Below are 21105 nucleotides of genomic sequence, written 5' to 3'. Positions count from 1 at the left end.
AAATGTAATGAGAGGGCTTTGCGCAGATTCGCATTGCGAGCGGCGTCGTCCGCCGCTTTAGCAGCACTACGTTGTAATGACTGGACACGGCGTTTCAGATCCACGAATGCATTGCAGCCGACGCGGACTTCGTGGGCTGAGCAGGTGGCAGAGTCACAGCAGCGTCCCAGAAGCGTGTTCCACGTTTGAAATGCAAGGGGCCAGATAGCTGGCCAGATGGTAACCAATTATTGAAAGTGCCTGTTTCATGCTGAAATCCCAGCAAAATTGAAATCTTAACCTCAAACTCACGGAGCTCATCGTAAACTTACCACTGCTTGACACTGCGTCTAGCAACTCAGAGGTCAAAGTCATTAATTTGAGAATTATTCATTTTTGTATGTTATTTTTAATGCACACGCTGTACGAAGGAGGGCGGGAGGGGGGGGGGGGTGTTGATTGCAATGATACACCACCAACACGTCCCCAGCAAATGCCAGGGCAGATACTCATTACAAGCAGGGTCACCTTCAACCGTGTGCCCAGACTGACCTCAATCAAGAGCTCGTTAACAGAACTTTCCCAATTGTACCCGCGACACATTCCGAAGAAGACCGTGTGAAAGATGTCTACGAGAACTTTTATCATTACCCTTCAGACTCTCCTATATGAACTTGCACACACATACGCAGACAAAGATCCCCCCGGATAGCCTTGACAGAATGTTGGGGCAAGTGCTGTTAGCGAGCATTTTTTAAGCGCCGGCGCGGCAGACAAGGGGGTGGGTGGTCAGCACCACGTCCGGCCATCTCTGTTTCCCTAGTCGCGACGATTACACTCTTCACCAAGTACTGTACTCATTTGAGGCTGAGTCAACCTAGGGGAGGCCCGAGACAGGTTCAGATAATCGTCACTGGTGTTCGCCGAATCGATGAAGTGCACTAACCTCTGCACTAGTGCTCCCCAAAAAAACAAAGATCCCCCGTATAGCCTTACCAGACTTTTGGGGCAAGGGCTGTTAGCGAGCAGCTCTGAAAGTCGATGCGGTACACGAGAGGGTGGGTGGCCAGCACCACTCGCGAACGCCTTTGTCTTCCCAGCCTCAGTGACCTATGGTTTAATCTATGGGGAGGTTCAGGACTGGTACAGATTATTGCTGGCCACTGATGTGAGCAGGGACGTGCGGTTAGGGGAGGCAGGAGAGGCAGAGCCTCACCTGTCATACTAAAATGAAAATGGCTGTCACTAAAAATATAAAAAATAACAATCAAATAAATATTAAGATTTTTCCACTGAACTGTGTTATAAATATCATTTCTGTACGATTACAATTTTTTTTATAGTCAAAATCGCCAAATTTGCGGAGCTCCGCTGCAAATACAGGAAGAGACGAGAGGTGAGGCAGCGACGAGCTCAGCCTCCCCTCTGATTGCGCAACCCCTCAGTAACTTGATGGAGCGCGGGCAATAAGCGCGTGCCTGTTACTATCTCAGTATGTCACCAATGTAATGTTTGTAGACCCCTTCATTTCATGTCCTCGCCTTCCATACTCCAGGTAACTTATTTCACGTATGTGCATAAGGATATTTAGGCTCGGCGGTCTCGTCATGAAACTGCAATGAAAAAGCACCAGGGGAGGCAGCTATCACATCTGCCTCACTGAGGGGGGCGTGTTAGACACGTCCCCCTCAGTGAGGCCACGCCCTCCTCCGTGATGCCACGCCCCCCTCTGGCTCTGACACGAGCCAGTGCCTCCCCAGCCATTGACCTCACCGCACGTCACTGGTTGGCTACCAAACTCTGGTTATCAGGTGTGTTGGGCAGTGCGCTAACCAATGCGTCACCGCTCTACCCCGCAAAAAATTCATGCTCGCACTCAAAAGTACACACACACTCACCCAGTTAGGCTGAAAAGTTATGCAAATACAAGACACGTTAAATTAACGATTGTAATTTAATCACACAGGTGTTCCTAAGTCAGCCCCGAGGCCAGAGAAATGTATAGTAAGAGTGTAGGATCGTGATATGTTGGGGATTTTTTTTGTTTTATATTAAAGATACAAAATATAATTATTAACCCTAACATATAATTACAACTCAGCACATTCGTCAATAACTGCCTTGAAAGGAAAACTCTACAAGGCAGTGTTATTGCCGTTATTGTTAGTGCTGACACACCACAATGTTTTGGTTTCCCCAGCTTTTGAATGAAGCAGGACCATTGCCCAAAACGTTGCCTTTTATCTATTTTTTCCTAATAAGGTGATGGTGTTTTTGACCAATGTGTTGGAGTTGTTGTTGTTGTTTGTGCTTGTGTACCACTGCCAATGGTGCAATGTCGCCAAAATAACTCGATTAGCCTGACATAAAAAAAAATAACTTGAATCTGCCACAAGAGCCACACTCGCACAAAATCATCGACGGTTTGAGAAAAATAATTTCAACAAAGAAGTGAATTCAGCCTGGCACTATCTGCTGTATAAATAATGTCGTGATTTACAGCTTGTTGCCAATCCACTGGTGGATGAAGGCTTTCCCACACTGTGATGTTCGTGGGGCGTGTTGTTTGCCCACACATTTCACCACGTGGGTCGGTGTGGCCTTGGGCAAGGAGGTATCATTCGACACGATTCTCAAGCCCAATCCATCCCCCCTACGACCGTTCTAGTGAATGGCAGTGAATTTAAAAAAATATTTTTTTTGTGTGATACTGGCAGTCCTCGACTTACAAACACCCGCACTTACGAACCAGCTTCCATGACATATTTTTAAAAAATAACATTGACTTAAAACGCGAACTCGCAATTGCAAACTGAGCAATTGTGGTGACTCATTGCCTCCCCCTCTTCCGACTACAGTAAACGACTCAAGGTAAGTTCAAATAAAAGTTTTATTTTTCTATTTATGTTACTTGAATTTATGTTTTATTTACTATATCGTATTTTTTACAGTGTTACATGCCGATGCACAATATTTATTCTTCTTAATTATGAGTGTAACAATGCTTTCCTTTTTTGTTGAACCGTAACACATTTAATAATACTGAATTTATGGGGAATTAATTACGGTGCATTGTTGTGTTCCGACTTACAAACCATTTCGACTTACGAATGGGGCTCAGGAACGAATTCTGTTCATAACCCGACGACTTGCCCGTACTCATAATCATGGCAATGAAACATTTAAAATGAAAGTCACCGCCCCTTAAACTTGGTTGCAAGAAAATATTTTAATTGACCATCACTGCCATCGTTTCAACCGGCAGTATTCTCTCCCATCTCCTTCCCATCGGCTCGTCTCGACGTAAACGCCAACGCAGCCTCGGTGCATGCAACTACTTCTGTAACGTCGCATTTGCAACTCCTGTGCTCACGGTGTATTATTTTTCTTTGTCTCATCTGCACCGACCTTTCTCCTCGTCTCATTTCTACTCTGTCCAGTGACACGACAGTTGGATTGTGTGCCTCGTTCTGCATCCTGCTTTGTATTGTCTTTTTGCACTGCCTCACCTCTTTCTTTTGTCTGCACCGTGTTTTGTCTTCGTTGTTGTACAATTGTATTCACTATCCAGATGTTTGTGCCGCGCCTGTCTTCACCCGCCCTGTCTGTGGTGCATATTTTTCCTTTTCTCATTTCCATTCTCAATTTTCTGTTCTGGTTTGCCCATCTCATTACATTTACACAGTGTTTTCCCCACCTCCGTGTGCCTTGTCTGTCCACTCAATAACACAAGAGTTCGAATGTGAGCTCACCAATTTTGCACAGAGTATAGATTTCAGAATCAATAACAATTGATTATTGGGAAGAGCACATTCAATGCGTCTATTTTTTTGAGTCAGGAATCAATTTCCATCGACCGATTGATAGATTGTCCTGGCCCTATTAGACGTGGTAGCCGGGTTTCACAGCATGGCTCCACACAGTCGTATATATACATACCGTACAAATATACACTACTCGAATCGCTGAGCATTACATATTATCGTGCAAAAAACGGCATCCTTATTTTCATGTTATCGTAAGCAATTCTCATTCTGCCTCCATAGCTTTAATATGAATTCCGCTGGCAAGCCAAGGGCTGCGCTGAAGGGACTGCTGCTGCTGCTGTCGGCCTTGTTCGCATATGAGCCAACCACCACATGAAAGGAATCGAGCGATTTCATGCTAACCGTGGTGTGAAGGTTCGCGCATTTGGACTTGCCGTAGAGAAGTCACCGGTTCGGTCTTCCAGTGCGACAGTTGAAACAGTGAATTAATTTTATTGTGTTATTTTATTTTATCAATTTATTATTTTATTCTTATTCTACGTGACTTTACCGAAAGAACCAAAGAAGATGAATCCTTGCAGTCACGAAAGCTTTAAATCGAAATTTAAGTGAATGTTTCTCCACCCTCTCCTATTCCGATGACGTAAAAGTGCGTACCAGTACGTCATCGGGTTTCTCTTCTGAAAACCGAAATGAAATCATATAACTTTATCGTTACGTCTTCAGGCCGGAAGGTGTAACGAGGGTCCCGCAAGGCCACGCCAGAGAGCGTGGTGGCACAGTTTGGCGCCAGATACCATAGAGTGCGGCGGTCGCGCTGGTATGGTTCTCTGCGGAGAGTGACAATGTCTCTAAACACAACGGCGCTGCTACGCCTCTCTAAGTAAAATTAACATCAGACCGCTTGCGCGGCCCGAGATTCAGCCGTGAACGGGACACTCACCCCTTGCAACTTGCAGATATCTCGGAACGAGGAAAGGGTTAAAATCCCCCCCAGCCGCGTCTATCCACCCAGCAGTTATACATTCAATGGGCACAACCACAATTGGCCGATCGGCATTGTCGCGTGTGCATGAGTAAAGTGTGGGTTACACCCACACTTTACTGTAATTGCCACTGCCCTCTGCAGATAATTGGAATGTTTCTAATGTCATTGTTGTTGTTGCAGTTATTGCTATTGTCTACTTTATATGTATGCCGTTTTTACTATCATTGTTGCAGATAATGTGGCTGTAGAATAACTGATGCTCATTAAGATAAAACAAATCTATTTAAGCCTCCCAGTCTCCATACTCTTTTTGCAGCAGGGCCTTGCAACATTGAGATATTTGGTCAATTCCATGAATGAGTCTTTGGCTTCCTGTATACGAGGAGGTAAAACTATTAAGCTAAACTATTTTTTTTATTTTACCAGGTAAGCCCCACTGACCAACATAGCTCTTTTTCAGAAGTGGCATTGGCCATCACAAATGACAGCTCAACAAAGTGACTTATTGTGTGGAAATTCACAACAGCCAAATATTATAAACGTATGTTTATAAATGTGGGGGTAACAACTGAAGGATCCGGAGAAAAAAATCCATGCAACCACGGGGAGATAGACATATACAGGCGTCAGGGTCGGGATTGAACCCATGACCTACCTGTATACCAGGAAAGACAGTTAACATCTCTCCACCGCGGCACCCCACTTAGCACTGCCATCTCCTTGGCAACCTTGCAGCTCGAAGCCTACAACACCAGGCTGGTGGTCACCCATCCGTGTACTTTCCAGCCTCAACTTTGCTTAGCTTCTGAGATCCAAAACAATCGAGGGAATTTTGTGGTGATGTTATTATGAGAAAAACGTTGATGTCGATCAACATCACTTAAAAGATAGCGTTACAGGAATGAGCATCTTGATGATAAACTACTGTGATGACACTTATCACAACAACAAATCGGTACAAATAACTCTCGAGATTATATATATATGTTTTTGAAACACATTTCGCAGACTTTCACAAGCTAAATATGCCGAACGCTTGCGTCATTCTCAAAAAGTTCAGAAGCGGTGCAGATATGCCAGACATGCCACATAAAGCATAAATATTGAACCCCACTTCAGCGATAACAGCTGTACACAAAATGCAATAACGTTCGGGATAAGGCCATTATGCAGCATCCGCGTGATGGGGGAGGAACCAAGCTGCCCGTGACAGGCTGCACACAGGACACTGTGGCAGGTTGGGTCGCTTTAATGAATAAATAAATCAGTTTTATCGAGCGGCCTCTCCAGACAGCGGCGAAATATCCCATAACACGGCTCCGATCATGAGCCACGGGCATGCAGTGGAAGGGGAGATGGGAGGCCCTTCCTCTCACTCATCACCACGGGGGTAACAAAATGCTATGGGTGTCACTCAAGGCTGGATTAAAGTGTACTCGCCAAGAGACCAATGCTGGATGCTGCCATGGCATAGCGGCTAGCACACTGTGATGCAGAGGTCGCCGGTTCGATTCGATCCCCTGGTGTGACAGTTGAAACAATGAACACCTCTTCTGTTCACTTCGTCAGGCCAGCGAGGAAGAATCGGCCAAATTAATGGGCACTCCCACCTCTTCCAAAATGTCTAGCGAGCGTAGAAGAGAAGGAAAAACAAACATTGCACTCTAGACAAGCTCTCCAGAGCTCCCTCTAGTCAGTCAGAATCAGAATCTTGATTCATCCTGGACAAATCCGATGAGCTAGGAAGCTCTTATTTACAGATGTCCAATATTCACAGATGTCAAGTATTTGTGCGGAAGTCCTTCTGCCAGCGGTGGCGGTGAACAGGCAATTGCAGTGCTGCACCTTAACCCCCCCCCCCCCCCCGCCCTGCCCAACTATGTTAAGCCCAAAGCCACAGAGACCTGGCTGGGGAAGAGGGGGCCGCGTATCGATGGGAAGGGCACCGCCTCCTCCTGCCGTCACCCGCCCACTCTGGCATTCCCGTCTAAAGTCATCGGAGAGATAAAGCTTCCTCCCACGCCACTCCCCTTAACCTCCTCGCCCCGGCTGAAAAGGCAGGCTCATCTTCCCTACAAACTGTCACCATCTGCAGCGAGCCTTGGGCCCCGAGTAACCTTAATCCATTTTTGATGTCTCGTGCACGTGCAGTGGCGCGCTGCTAAAGTGTGTTATGCCACCGTGGGTTAGAAATAAATAACGATTGTACGTGACACTCGACTGCTGACCTAATCTAGGCACGATTTTTATTTATATATATGGATTTGTTTTTTTTTAAAGGTCGGAGCTAAAAAGTCATTTAAAGTCATGGAAAAGACAAATTCTACCAATGAACTGTATAGTGAAAGCATCAGTGTGTGAATGCCTGTTGTTAGTACAACATTATCACTTATAAATAACAATTCCCTACACCCAGTGGATATAATTTACCGTGAACACGTTGTAAAACAGCTACAGCTCAATTACATCTACCAGTTGCGTTTGAAAGAAGCAATTTCAGTTCAAAATAATAATGCTGGCTGCATAGTGCAGTTTATGGGTTGCTCTAGGAAAAAAAAAAGGTTTAAAAAACAACCTTTCTTTGAAGGCACTGAAAAGAGAAACATGGTTATAGTTTCATAAAAAAAATGGTGGTGAAGAAATAAAACGAAACGTAAAAACGCTCCGAGGGATCCGTTACGATAGCGGCTGCTTATTCCAGACAAAGATGTTCATGCAAAAACGTCGACCAATTAGTGATCAGACGAGATGTCCAAATTTGCCAAATGAGAAAAAAATTACTTAAATGGGCATGCCAAATAACAGTATTGTCCCCGGCACTGGCAGACTTTACTTATCTGTGAAACATACCACCTTGGCAAAATTCGAAAATTAAACCGCAAAATTACTAAAATCGTGACTTCATATAAATGATTGCCAGCATACTGACAGACGAATGCCCGAGGTCACTTACAAAATGAGACTCATCCTGGTTTTTTGAGTTCTCACCACCCGGTTGAAGGAATCCTGAAACTTGGAGATAACCTTGCGTTGTTAAGAATGGTGCGAATACCCAAAGTAATAATGTACTTAAAAAAAATGAAATCAGCAGAAATATGAAATCAGCAGAACAAAACATATTACGTATGGATAATAACCCCTGAAGGCCAAACAGCCAATGGACTTTATACGGATTACTTCTGCACAATGAAGATACAAAGATTCATGGAAGTACGTTTAGTATTTTGTTATTCATTATGCTACATGGGGATGGAACGACGAATGTGTGGTTAGGGCAATGCACTATAAAGCCGATGGCCAGGGTTCGAATATCTCAACTGGGAAACAGAACTCCCCCCCCAGCTCCACCCACCCCATAGTTTGTTGTCCTTCCCCCGCACCTCCGATTAGCCTGGTTGACTACGTACGGTGGGAAAGAAGTTCAACATACATACATTAAAACGAATGTTTTATTTTACTAGGTAAGGCCCACTGAGCGATGTAGCTCTTTCCCGGAAACGACCTGGCCAAAAATGGTCGCTCAACGAAGTGGCCTATCACGTGGGCATATTTAGCAGCCAAATACTCGAAACGTGCGTTAATGCGAAATGTGGAGCCAGAGGAAAAATCCACACGACCACGGGGAGAACATGCAAACTCAAAAAATACAGAAGAACCCCTCTTAACGACCACCGCTGTTAACGACTAATCGCTTAACGAAGGGCCTCTATAAAGCCCAATGTGTAGTGTGTAGTATAGTATACAGTAGTGTAGTGTATAGTAGTGTATGGTGTAGTGTATAGTAGTTTATAGTGTAGTGTATAGTAGTGTATAGTGTAGTGTAGTGCAACGACGGGCTGTTGTAGGTACAGTAAATATTAATCAATGCATTAACTAACCATGCTTCTTTTAATATTACGTGTTTATAATGGTGTTAGTTTCTTTATGTATTGATATCCATTGTTTAAATATATAAAGTACCTTTTTGGATAAAAAAATGTAACTTTCGATGCCATCGGAACGAATTAAGCCTTTAACATGTATTTCCTATACTCGCTTAACGACCAAATCACCGGTTTCGTGGAACCAATCACCGTCGATAAGAGGGGTTCAGCTGTACAGGCGTCAGGGTCGGGATCGAACCCACGGCCTCCGGCCAGAGTTGACAAAGGGCAGCAGTAAACGGTTTCAGTAAAATACTCCACAGCAGCGTTATATAAAAAAAAGTAGTTTTAAGGAAGCAAAAGAAACCGAAATTAATTTCCATTGACGTAGAGGCCACTGTGGTTATTTCGTTTTGTGTAACCGTGAAAAAAGCTGTGGTAACTTTTCTGAATGTTTCTTTAAACCAAAACAAACCCCTAGTATTTGTAAAATGACATGAGCATATCTGCAGACTTATATCGGTCCCAGTGCAAAGCAAGTAACAGCTGGCTGTCAATTGGGTCAATTCATCTTCCGTCAACAATTATAGAGGTCTCTTACGCATCTCTCCGTACATCCAGCTCCCAAAATGACATTACCATAAAATGTACTTACAGCAAGCAATCGTGGACTGTGACAGCCCATGTACCCTTGCTGTAACAAAAACAAAACAAAAATCGCTTCTAAATGAAATCCGTACAAAGAAAAGTAATACAGTAGTGGTTTAAAGGCCCTGCCTGAAACCCATTCACGGATTTTCTTATTCAAATGACAGCCAGGCTCTCCGGAAAAATGTTGATTATTATATATTTGGCACATAATTGAAGGCTCTTCAGCACCCAATGGACTAAATGCTGTATAAGACATCCTCGTGTTTAAGCTTCATCGTGGACGTAAGGACACATGTGCCTGACTGATAATGATTTGACAGCAAGTTCATTAAATCCCCCTTCCTCTGTCCACATAGCACACCAAGGTTAGACGATCGGCAGGTTGCGTGCGGTGGGCACAGAATGTTGGGGCAAGTGCTGTTAGCGAGCGCCTATGAAGGCCGGCACAGCACACGAGACGGTGGGTGGCCAACACCACGCCCGGCCGCCTCTTTATTCCCAGTGCTGTTGTTTACACACCGCAACCAGGTACCCATTTGAGGCTGAGTCGACCAGGGAGAGGGCCAGGCCCGGTTCATAAATTCGTCGCAAATTTTGACGGCGAGCTGAAATGGAACTCGGGTGGTCGGGTCCGTAGCGCGGTGTGCACTACGTATGTTTACCTCCGCGCTAAATGCGTACACAGGCAGGCAGTAGGGGCGCAAAGATACGTCGAGTGAGCGATTCTTCAGCTCACCATAATAACGGCAGTGCTCGCAACAGGTGTGCAACATGCTCGTCAGCCACGACGAGACTCCGGCGCTGAGAGAGCAGTACCGGCCGAGGGGGGGGGGGGGGGACACGCGTGGTAACCCTCGGATCGTCGTTGTGGTCGGTTTTCTATCGGGTGAGCCCGGAACAAAACGCAACTTTACATTTAAGTTGTGTCCACATCAGATCACCTTCACGAAAGTCACAGTGCAAACCCCGCCACCCCCAGCCCCCCGTCCCCCTCCATGTGACGGACAGACTGACGACGCAGCAAATGCAAACGCTTTCAAGCTTGCTTGCAAAGCGTGACAAACGAGAGAGAGAGAGAGAGAGGAGTGATTCGTTAATCAAAATTGCGTCCCCGAATTACGGAAAGCGCGTGACACACGCTTCCTTTATACATGCCCGGCCAAGGATCGCACGTGAGGGGCTCGAAGGTCAACTCAGAGGTCAAGTGGCGACACCGTTGGGAACGTAACACCAGCGCCTTATCTGGGGTTGCAAGAGCAGATCTTGGGACAAGGAAGCCAGGTGCCGTCGGCAGTGGGACAACAGGGCTGGCCCCATACACTTTCAAAAGGTGCTCTCACAGATGATGAAATACGTTGATTAATTGCACACATATTAGCTCTGGGCCTCATTGCAAGAGTTCTGCGAAGAAAATCTTTCAAACGATTAGGAAAATAATTGGAACCACTCTTCACCCCATCCCTGGAGCTTCCCCCCCCCCCCCACCCCCGCGCCACCCATGTGGCTATAATGGATACTCTCAATTTTGTGAAGAAACAGCGACGCGGCAATGTTTCTCAAACGTTGCGGCAGGTTATCAGGGCCGTGACCGCGGTCGCGCCTCCAAACCAATGAGCCGTGCTGGTGCATGCCAATTAACGCCAACTAGTTAGCGGCAATTAATTACCCAGCCACCGCAGTTGAAACAATTGGCGAGTTGCTTAAATGCCCCCCCCGCCCTCCCCGCCCGCCCCCATCTCCGTCGATCGCAGCAGTATAAATGGGGTACACCAGTCAGCCGAACGGCAGGTTCACGTGTGGTGGGGTGAAGTGTGGGCACTTCAACATCGTCCAAGACGTCTGGCCAGGGGTTGCAAGAGTAGGCCAAATACTCTCTGGGTGGGGATCTCGAGCACAACAAACAGTGGGAGACACTTTCTCCAAACAGTGGGCGCGAGCGAGCAAACTCCCAAGGGGCTGTAACTTTTACCCCTTTTAGTCACGTCAATTCATTGCCCTGGAAAGCTTCGCCGAGTCGTAAGATTAAAACAAACATTTTCGGGAGGGTCTCCCTCCGCACAACGGCACAAAACTTGGCCCAAACCCACGATTGAGCGTCTCGTAGCGTAATTGTGGGAGGAAAAAAGGAAGACCCCCGATGAAACGCCCGCACGTACCAGGGTGCTTAACGCCCTGAGCTACCGCGCAGGTAGATTCAACTCACGAACAGTCTCAGGACTAGCGAGTTAATTTGTCCGTATACCACACCTCATTGCTGGCATGCCGCCTGCCGTTTGCCGCCACCTCGCATGCCTACGACACACCTGGTGTTCCACTGGCGGTCACCTCATATCCAGGCGGTAACGAGGCGAGACCCTCCTTATCATCCGTGATCCGGCAAGATTGGGGCGCGCTCGGTGTGATTTAGTCATCGGCTCGACAGCTTGACAATATAATTGTGTGTAAAGTGTACAAAGTCAAAGGATGCAACTAAATTTGGTGGCCTGGCAAGCACTTACTCGTCCTTGTTAGGCCAGTGTGCTTCTGGAAGAAAAAAAACCCCCATCGGCAATTCTTGATGCTGCGAATGCAGGAACAGAGGAGGATTAACCTTTGAGGTTAATTTTTCTAAATACCGACTCGGCGAGATTTCTTAAACGCCTCCTTTGAATTCCGGTCCCAGACTCTATAATTTCAATGAACCATTGCATACAATAGCACGACGTGCTTTTCCTTCAAATACCCTTTGTTATTTTGACGTTGAGATAACCCATTTCTTTCTCCGCCGTAAGTACCGTATTGTGCCTTTTGTTCTTCTGCAGCAAAAAAAATATTCCATCAGTGTGTAAAAATGAAAAACAAAACTCTCCCTTTCTTTTTTCTCTCTCTCCTAAACAAACGTATATATATATATGCTTCGGTTTTTTTGCACTTGCATGTGTTCGTAGGATTTTTTGTTTTACACTTCATTTGCATTTTCGGCAAAAGGTGATCTGGGATGAACACGACAGAGCCGGGGAGAAAAACCGTATCAATGAGATGTGCTTCCGCCATCCCCACTTTGCGAGCATTTCCGTGCAGAAACACAGACGCGCGATTTTCACCGGGGAAAAAAGATTGCCTTCCAGCACACGTTAAACTCCCACGCACGTAGAAGAACCTGTCGTATAAATTTCATCATTCTTCGCTTCATTAGACAACTTATAGACCCACCGTGGAATTAGATGCCAATAAGACATCACTTATGAGATAATTGAAAGTGACAAAACCTATAGATATATTTTTTAACGGTTACGCACTTTACGTAATTTATGCGCCGCGCGTGCTCACAAATGAGTGATTAAATTACAATGTGGCCGTTGTTGGATGCGGCCTAGCAAAGGTAAACAAATGTGAAAAAAAGGCAGATTAATAGGTTGTGATGCTCAGAATCAATTCGTGGAATTGGTTGTTGCCATGCCTAAATCACTCGCACCGATTTGGGGAGTATTTCAGGGAGGATTATATTTAGTACACAGTAAAACGCTTTCGGGGGTCAATAGCTCAACACAATAAGCCTGCTCTTAAGGGCTCAGTCCCCTGGCATTGTAAATTCTAGGTTGGAAAATGTCAGGCATGTAGAACTGATGTGGCACATCGTGAATCCTAAGAACAAAGAGGATTTTTTTTTTAGACACCAAATCAATGCAGTGCCACACCGCGTCGATGCCCCCTGTTTGGCGTCATCATCGTCAGCCATGACCTATCCACTGCTAGATGGACGCAGGCCTCGCCAAACCGCATCCACCGAATTCCCATTGCTCGACATCCACGGTTTATGCCCACCTTTCAGGCCAGCTGCCTCCTTTGGCTGCTATTCCATTGTTAGCCTTGACCGCTGGACTTCACCAATTCCAGCAGAGTGTCCTGCCCAAGCCCACTCAACTCTCTCATCCTTGCGTTCTTCTTTCTGTCTCTCATTAATTTTTGAGCATCCCCCTTTTCCATGCTTCTTTGCGCACTTTTCAGCTCAAGTTCTATTTTATTTCGTCAATGTCTGACGCATAGTAGAAGGGGAGTCACACAAGGAGACATGCTTGAGCCGAAGCTACATACAGTGAGATTAGGGGCGCCTACTCTGAAAATAAGACGGCAGAAAATATAAAGATATCAACCATTTCACATTTGTACGTATGTGTGTTGAACTCCTTTTTCGCCATACGTAGCCATCCCTGCTATTCGAACAACAGCCTGTCTTGCTTATCCATTCAATTAATTGTATAGCCTTTGCACACTTGCACTGCGCTTATTTACAAAATTAATCATGGGAATAAAAACCACACGGGTAAATAATAACGCATCACGTAGTTTGTTGAGTTTTCTCTTGGGATCAACTGACATGACCATAACAACAGTGTCCACAATGCAGAGCTCTCATTTGTCACCTTGCACCGCGTACAATTTTCACCGGCGATATTTATTGGATGACGTTTGTTGCGTTTGTAGCAGCATCACGTTTTTTGTACTGGTTGTGCCTAAGCCATTCATGCCTGTAATCCCCATAGGTATCCCTGCAGTTAAGATTTGTCTCTCAATCGGCTCACACTGGCTTTTGTGAAGAGGGTAGGTATGTACGTATAACTATATTATCAGTCATACCTGGGCCCTATTTTACTTAAATTACCTTCTCATTTGTATAACATAATAACAATTAACAGTCCTTTGTCAAGCAATTGCCGGATGAAGGTCTCCCCATTCCACATCGGTCATTGGGGGTTTCGTGACCACACTTGACCATGCTGGCCAATGTGAAGTTGGTTGAAATGGATTGCGGGGTCACGATTCGTTCAGATGTCACTCGCCACTGACGTTTGCTGTGGACGGGAATTGAACTCAGCGCAGCTGCTCACCACCGCGCCACTGCTTTAACAACTTCATACAGGGACGTCTACATACGCGAGAAGGGGGTAGGCTCACGAACGCTAAACTAACCCCTGAAGTTTCGATTTAAAGCTTTCGTGACTGCAGGAATTCATCTTCTTGGTTCTTTCGGTAAAGTCACGTAGAAGGGAAATAATTAAAATGAAACATAATAAACTAAGATTCTCACGACGTTTCGGCCACAACACAAGTAGCCTTCCTCAGGTGAAGAAACAGAACTGTCAGAAAGACAGCGCTCCATTGAACACTGCTAAGTTTGGCAGCGTCTTTTAAGCTGGGTGGGAGGAGCAGAGCGCCTTGACAAAGGAGTTTACAGATCAACAGAAGAATTTAGCTTTGAAGTAGCTGTGTTAATGTGAGAGATTAGCAGGATGTTAAAGTCAGAAATTAGCATGTAACTGGGAGATTAGCATGATGTTAGTGTGAGGAATTTAGCATGTAACTGGTCACAGAAGTAGCTATGTCAAAGTCAGAGTTTACATATCAACAGAGGCATTTAGTATATTGACGCTAAAGAACTGCAACTACCCAATTATCATAAATAAACCGATGTGAAAGAACTAAATATAAACTACACCAAGATTATATGGCCTTCCAAAGATACATAAAGAAGATACACCCCATCGTCCAATTGTCTCTACTATCAACTCCCCCACCTACAAACTGGCTCGTTTTTTGTCTGAAATCCTCCGGCCTTTTACTGGAAAAACCACCTCTGTGGTACTAAACTCTAAAACCTGGTATCGACAATCAAGGGTATGTCCCTGTCCCCAGACGACCTGCTTGTCAGTTTTGATGTGGTTTCCTTATTCACCAAAGTTCCTGTACCTGACACCATCGCAATCATTGAAGACTTGGTTCATCAATGACTGCATAATGATGTACCCCCCCCTGGTGAGACACTGCTTAACCAACACATACTTAAGCTGGAATGGAACTTTCTACAAACAAACTGAAGATACCCCAATGGGCTCCCCCCTATCTCCGGTTGTAGCCAACTTTTTCATGGAGAAATATGAGACTGACACCATCCAGACTGCCACTCTACACCCGACCTTATGGAAGAGGTACGTGGATGACACTTGTGTCATCTGGCCACATGGCCGGCCTGCTCTAGACCAATTCCTCGATCACATCAATTCCATACACCCAGCCATCAGATTTACCATGGAAGTCGAAAAAGATGGCAAGCTGCCCTTTTTGGATGTTTTAATTAAAAAGAGACCTGATGGTTCAATGAGCCACTCTGTCTACAAGAAAGCTACCCATACGGATGTTTACTTAAAGCCGGATTCCCACCACCATCCATCCCAGAAGAATTCCCTCATCAAGACTATACCATAGAGCCCAATGCATCTCCAACCAGGAACACATTGCCAGTGAACTCAAGCATGTACACCAAGCTCTCAAGGCTAATGGTTACTCCGACTACACAATCCGCAAATCCATCACTCCAACCATGAAGAAGGATCCTCTTGAGAAGCCATTCAAAACCATCACCTTACCGTACATTGCGGGGGTCACAAAAAAGATCTCGAAAATTCTGAATAAACACAATATCCAGGTCCGATTCAACGCAGTACATAAACTCCGTGATCTGGTCCCGTCTGTAAAAGATGTGGTTCCAGACATATAGTACCCGGGCGTCTACAGACTAAGTTGGCTCTGTGGTAGCAGTTACATTGGAGAAACCAAACGACATATCTCGGACCGCATCCGTGAACATAAAGCAGACTTGAAACATGGTAGGACGAACACCTCAGCCGTGGCAGATCACTGTTATAATTCAGTAGGTTCACATGACATTGACTTCTCCAAGACAGAGGTTCTTTGCAAGTCATCTAGCTACCATGAGAGATTCGTTCATGAGGCTATCCACATATACAAACACAGAGACAATTTAAACCGAGAAGATGGATTCTGGCTTAGCAATCATTGGAAGGATTTGATAAACCATTTCGGGTCTTAATTGGTTGTTCACGCTTACGGTGGCTTTCAGACCGCATTCATTATTTTCGTCTCCCCCCTCCTCTTTTCCGAACATAGATGGACTCGTCCATCTGAATAACTGCCAAATCGCTCTCCGTGGTGCTAACGTTAAAAAAACCGCCACTTTTTTCAAATTTTCTTGCTGTGGTTTTCACACCTGATGATGATTGCTTGTGTTGCAGTTAAATCGTCGTGAGAATTTTATTGTTTTACATTTGTATTATTTTATTGTTTCCCTTCTACGTGACTTTACCGAAAGAACCAAGCATATGAATCCCTGCAGTCACGAAAGCTTTAAATCAAAATATATTGTAGTTTATATTTAGTTATTTCACATCGGTTTATTGTATGATAGTTTGGTAGATGCAGTTCTTTAGCGTCAATATACTAAATGCCTCTGTTGATATGTAAACTCTGACTTTAACATAGCTACTTCCGTGACCAGTTACATGCTAAATTCCTCACACTAACATCATTGGTAATCTCCCAGTTACATGCTAATTTCTGACTCTAACATCCTGCTAATCTCTCACATTAACACAGCTACTTCAATGCTAAATTATTGTGTTATATGTAAACTTCTTTGTCAAGGCGCTCTGCTCCTCCCACCCAGCTTAAAATAAGCTGCCAAGCTTAGCAGTGTTCATTGGAGTGCTGTCTTTCCGACAGTTCTGTTTCTTCACCTGAGGAAGGCTACTTGTGTTGTGGCCAAAACGTCGTGATAATTTTATTTCATTATGTTTCATTTTTATCATTCTATTATTTCCCTTCTACGTGACTTTACCGAAAGAACCAAGAAGATAACCCCTGAAGGTTAGGACCTCTCCTAACACTGCATCGTCGGGGACAAAAGAGCTCAAGATTCTGAGACACAGTGGCTTAAGGAAGTAACTTTTTTTAGACACGGGGGGGCCTGAATATTTCCCTCAAGCTACCTGCCTCAGCAAATCCTAGGCCAAGCCAGACTCTCCGAATCCACCATACATAGCGAGAAAGGCAAGATAGGCCGAGTCGTGTAAAGTGTGTGTATAAATATAATATTAATCATGATTTATCCTGGAGAAATCCGATGAGCTATGAAGCTCTTTTTCACCCAAACGTTCAGTAAGGGCGGGTCAAAAAGTTACAACAACAAACAATATAAAAAAAAACGATCAGAGTGCAAAGTATAGGAGAGGTAAGCAAATTACTCAAAAAAGTAAAAGAGAAAGTATGAGATTTAAAATTGCATACGGACAGGATCGGAGGCGCAGGACCGGTTCAGATAATCGTCACTGGTGTTGGTGGCCATGAGCAGGAATCAAACTCAGGTAGCCGGGTTCGTAGTGCAGTGCGGGCACTCCGATTGGCTGCGTTCGGTGCAATAGAAGTTCAACATACACACACACGCACGCACACGCAGTTTTTTTTTTCTGTGATGCCACCATGGACGCGTACAAGGTGCCTCGTGCCCTCCTGCAGGGCCACCCGTCACAATAGCAAGACACGGACGGGCCGCCGTCCACAAAGGCAGAAGTGGGTTACCTGCAGCCCCCCAGGGCAGGCGGGGATGCCAAGGGTCTCGAGCAGGATTGTGGCCAGGGTTCGGTTCTGCCGCTCCACATTCATGAGCCGCGCCTTCAGCGCCGTACATTGCTCCCTCATAGCCTAGGTGGCAGACGCGCACACACCGCCCGCCACAAGCGTGCCGCTCACATAAAAGAGTCAACTCGAGCAGCAGCAGCAGCAGGTCCATCCAAACGAATTTCAATTTAATGCTATTGTTCGGCCTTTCAAGACCGCAGACAAGGCTTTCCTGTAAATGTTCTCCGCTCTCCTATAATTTCGCAGCAAAGTGCGCTGAACGTCGCATTTTCCTGTAAATACATATGGAAAAGAAAAAAAATCCATTTTCTCTGGAGTGATTTCCCATATTCCCCGTACATTGTGCAATTCCTTGAAAAAAATAGGGTGGACATGTTCATTACTCTGTGTCAGTGTGCCCCCTATCTAATCTATACACATATGTCTGCTGCTCTCGCCAGGGCCTTGAGAATGCTATGAAGATGTGGCGTGGCTGGAATGCTCGATAAACCAAAATAAAACTACCACCAGCGTCCACGCGCTTTTACGATACTTTCATTTTATACAGCGCCATTCGTGCTAATGGCATATTATAACGCTTTACATTCATTATATTTTTGGTCCTTATATTATTATATTATAAGAACAACATCCCACATCAGGCCACTACCAAGCAAATGAAAACCCTGCTCCTAAGAAAAATAGAAAAATTAATAAGCAAATGAAGAAATCGAACCAAACCCAAAAGCAAAACAAACTAAAAAGTGAGCACAACAAAGAAACGAGTCCATTAGGTAACATTCCAGACCACAATGTCAACTTCCCAACCAAACCAGGAAACCTTCACAGGAGGTGAAGTGGAGTGCCAACAAGTTACGACTCATTTATATTAATCGATCCAATATACAAAAAAGTGATTACCTATTTTTAGCGTATGCCTGGACGAATAAAAACGCCTTTCAGTTCAGATGTGAACAATGTGACGGAGCTGAATAGTCGGACGTGGAGCGGGAGGGCTACTCCAGGCGGTAGGAGCTGCGCGTGGGAAAGCTCGTCCACCGATGGTTTCCGGTTTTATTTATTTTGGTGTTGAGATGCAGAACGGAGAACCACGGGCTGGGGTGTCAACTGCGAAGGCTGATTGTCAACGTGCGATTCGAGGTGTCCGCGGCCTTGATTTTCCGATTCGTGTTCTAAGCGTCACTGGGGCGCGATTGTGCATGCGGCTTCCCTGCAGCTACCGGCGTCACGACCGGAATGAAGCCGCGGTCATGAAGTCGCCCGTGAACCGATGGGAAATGCGCCAAAGGCTGTGCACGGCGGTGGCCCCGCACGGCGGCGGTTATTTACGTGCGGCATTATTGAGCGCACACTTAGCGGCGTGTCAAAGGTAACAATGCTTCACGAGTTATTGCTTCCCGCGCAGCGATGCAGGGGATCTCGGTTTAGCCGTGACGTTGGGGGCTAAACCTTCAAAGCGAAGGAGATGAATGCTGGATTTTTTTTTAATTGAGGATGTTTAATTTCTTGGCGGTGCCGATGCACAGAGGACCTTGCTGCTGCTGCTGCTGTTGTTGTTTGCGGTGTTGAGGGATGTTTATTATGCACAAGGCCACAGATGCACTCCATTCATACCTTGCCTGAGGCACAACTGAACGAAGGCCAAAAAGAAGCTCCAATGGACCACTTTAAACAATAATAGACCCGAGAGAATATGGAGGAATTTTTGCGCTCTGAGATATTTAACCAAAAGTAGATGACGCAACCCTTTTTTTTTGTTCAACAATGTCGCCATGTAGACAGCTACCAGAAAACATCTTTGAAACCTATTTCTGCCATACAGAAAACAAACCACTACAGTTTTCTTAGGTTTCATGCATGCATGATTCAAATAACATCCTACGGTATTTTATTTATTTAGTATGTAAAGTGTGCTTGGAAAAAAAAACTACGCTTTTGTTATTTTATAGCGTTATTGCTTTTAGTATAAATTTCGATTTAAAGCTTTCGTGACTGCAAGGATTCATCTTCTTTGGTTCTTTCAGTAAAGTCACGTAGAATGAGAATAAAAGAATAAAATAAAACAATGAAATTCTCATTCTACGTGACTTTACCAAAAGAACCAAAGAAGATGCTTTTAGTATATTAAGAATATGGCAAATTACAACCATTACACCTTCTCCTGTGCTCTGTGTTTAAATCAGGGGTGATTTATCTCTGTAACATATATAAACAATTAGACAAAAAAACATTGATTTTAAATAATGTAGCTATGGAGACGGTTTGCGATAAAAACATGTGCGAACTTATTTCTGCCACGTAAAAATTCACCACGTTTTCTGCAATATCTGATGCACGATTCAAATAAAACGCGAAAATAAAATTAACGTTTCCATTCGGATTGTGCTCGAGCAAAACAGACGCATTATCGTTTCTAACTGTGCGACGCTATTGCATTTTCTTTCTTTTAAGATTTGGCAAATTACAACCATTGCACCTTCCTCGACCTTCCTCGCTATTGCCTTCCAACCCTCCATGTGCCGCGTGTCACAATCGTAGGTGTTCGATTGCTCACCTGCTGCGTCAACACAGCCTGCATGACCTGCTTGGACACCTGCGTGGTGGAGCGTGATGGGAGTCCGCGAGTTGGAGGGGTTTGGGGGGAGAGAGACAGGGTAAATCGGTGGGTGACAGCCAGACAGCCAGGTTAGCGAGCTGGGGGGGGGGGGAAGGACAGCGATAAAAAAGTAGAGCTGGAGAGAGAGATAGAGAGAGATTTGCAAATTGAGGGATAAAATGTGTAGCGAATTAAAGAAATGCGAATGGTAAGAGAGCATAACTGGGGAGGGAGAGGAAAAAGAGAGAGCATGTAAAATTCATTAAAAGTTACTCAAGCATTTAACAAAAAAAATGCGTTAAGACAACATTCATTTTACATTAATCCCCAGGAGTGTAACAATCGGCCAGGCCCAATGAGACCATTAAAATGTCGTTACGGTAACCTTTCAACTCCCTCGCAGAATCTCCAGGGAGACGCTGCGCAAGCGGCTGAGCTGGGCTATGAAGAGCGACGACAGGTTTTCTATTAAAATCTTACTCGCCGGAGATCCGGCGAATACCAAAAGGGGAGAGGAGAAGGAAAAAAAAACGGACAAAAAAATCAATTTCACTCTCAACTTTGCACCATTTAGCAATGTCAAGAAATCTGATCAACCCTCCCTCTTTCTCTTCTCACAACTAAACCCCCACCCCAGAATCCCCAAGAGCCTCGCTGCCAAATTCACCCATCCCTCTCTTCAACTCTGCCCCGTGTGATATGGGGATTACAAGCATCGAGCAGGTGGTGGCAGGGCACTGATGTGATGCGAGTTGAAAAATGTTTCAACCGTGCACAATAGCCCGCGTG

At 45.1% G+C, this 21105-nt stretch overlaps 1 protein-coding gene and 1 long non-coding RNA gene across 2 annotated transcripts in view; one reads left to right on the top strand and one right to left on the bottom strand.

Annotated features, from left to right (window-relative positions):
* LOC142925099 (uncharacterized) overlaps positions 1-21105 on the top strand; it is a 137674-nt gene that overhangs the window by 24747 nt on the left and 91822 nt on the right. The gene's annotated exons all lie outside the window — the stretch shown is intronic.
* LOC116943749 (uncharacterized) overlaps positions 1-21105 on the bottom strand; it is a 191585-nt gene that overhangs the window by 98485 nt on the left and 71995 nt on the right. Inside the window, exons 7-8 of the mRNA XM_076067955.1 lie at positions 20275-20313; positions 17661-17783 (exon numbers count right to left, since the gene is read on the bottom strand). Of these exons, the coding sequence (XP_075924070.1) occupies positions 17661-17783; positions 20275-20313 (162 nt within the window). The remainder of the gene's footprint in view (positions 1-17660; positions 17784-20274; positions 20314-21105) is intronic.

Source organism: Petromyzon marinus, chromosome 19 (genome assembly GCF_048934315.1).
Source record: "Petromyzon marinus isolate PM22_M1 ecotype Great Lakes invasive population chromosome 19, UKy_Petmar_22M1.pri1.0, whole genome shotgun sequence".
Taxonomy (NCBI): Eukaryota; Metazoa; Chordata; class Hyperoartia; order Petromyzontiformes; family Petromyzontidae; genus Petromyzon; species Petromyzon marinus.
The sequence above is the reverse complement of the archived record's forward strand: the minus strand, read 5'-3'. Positions and strand labels throughout refer to the sequence as shown.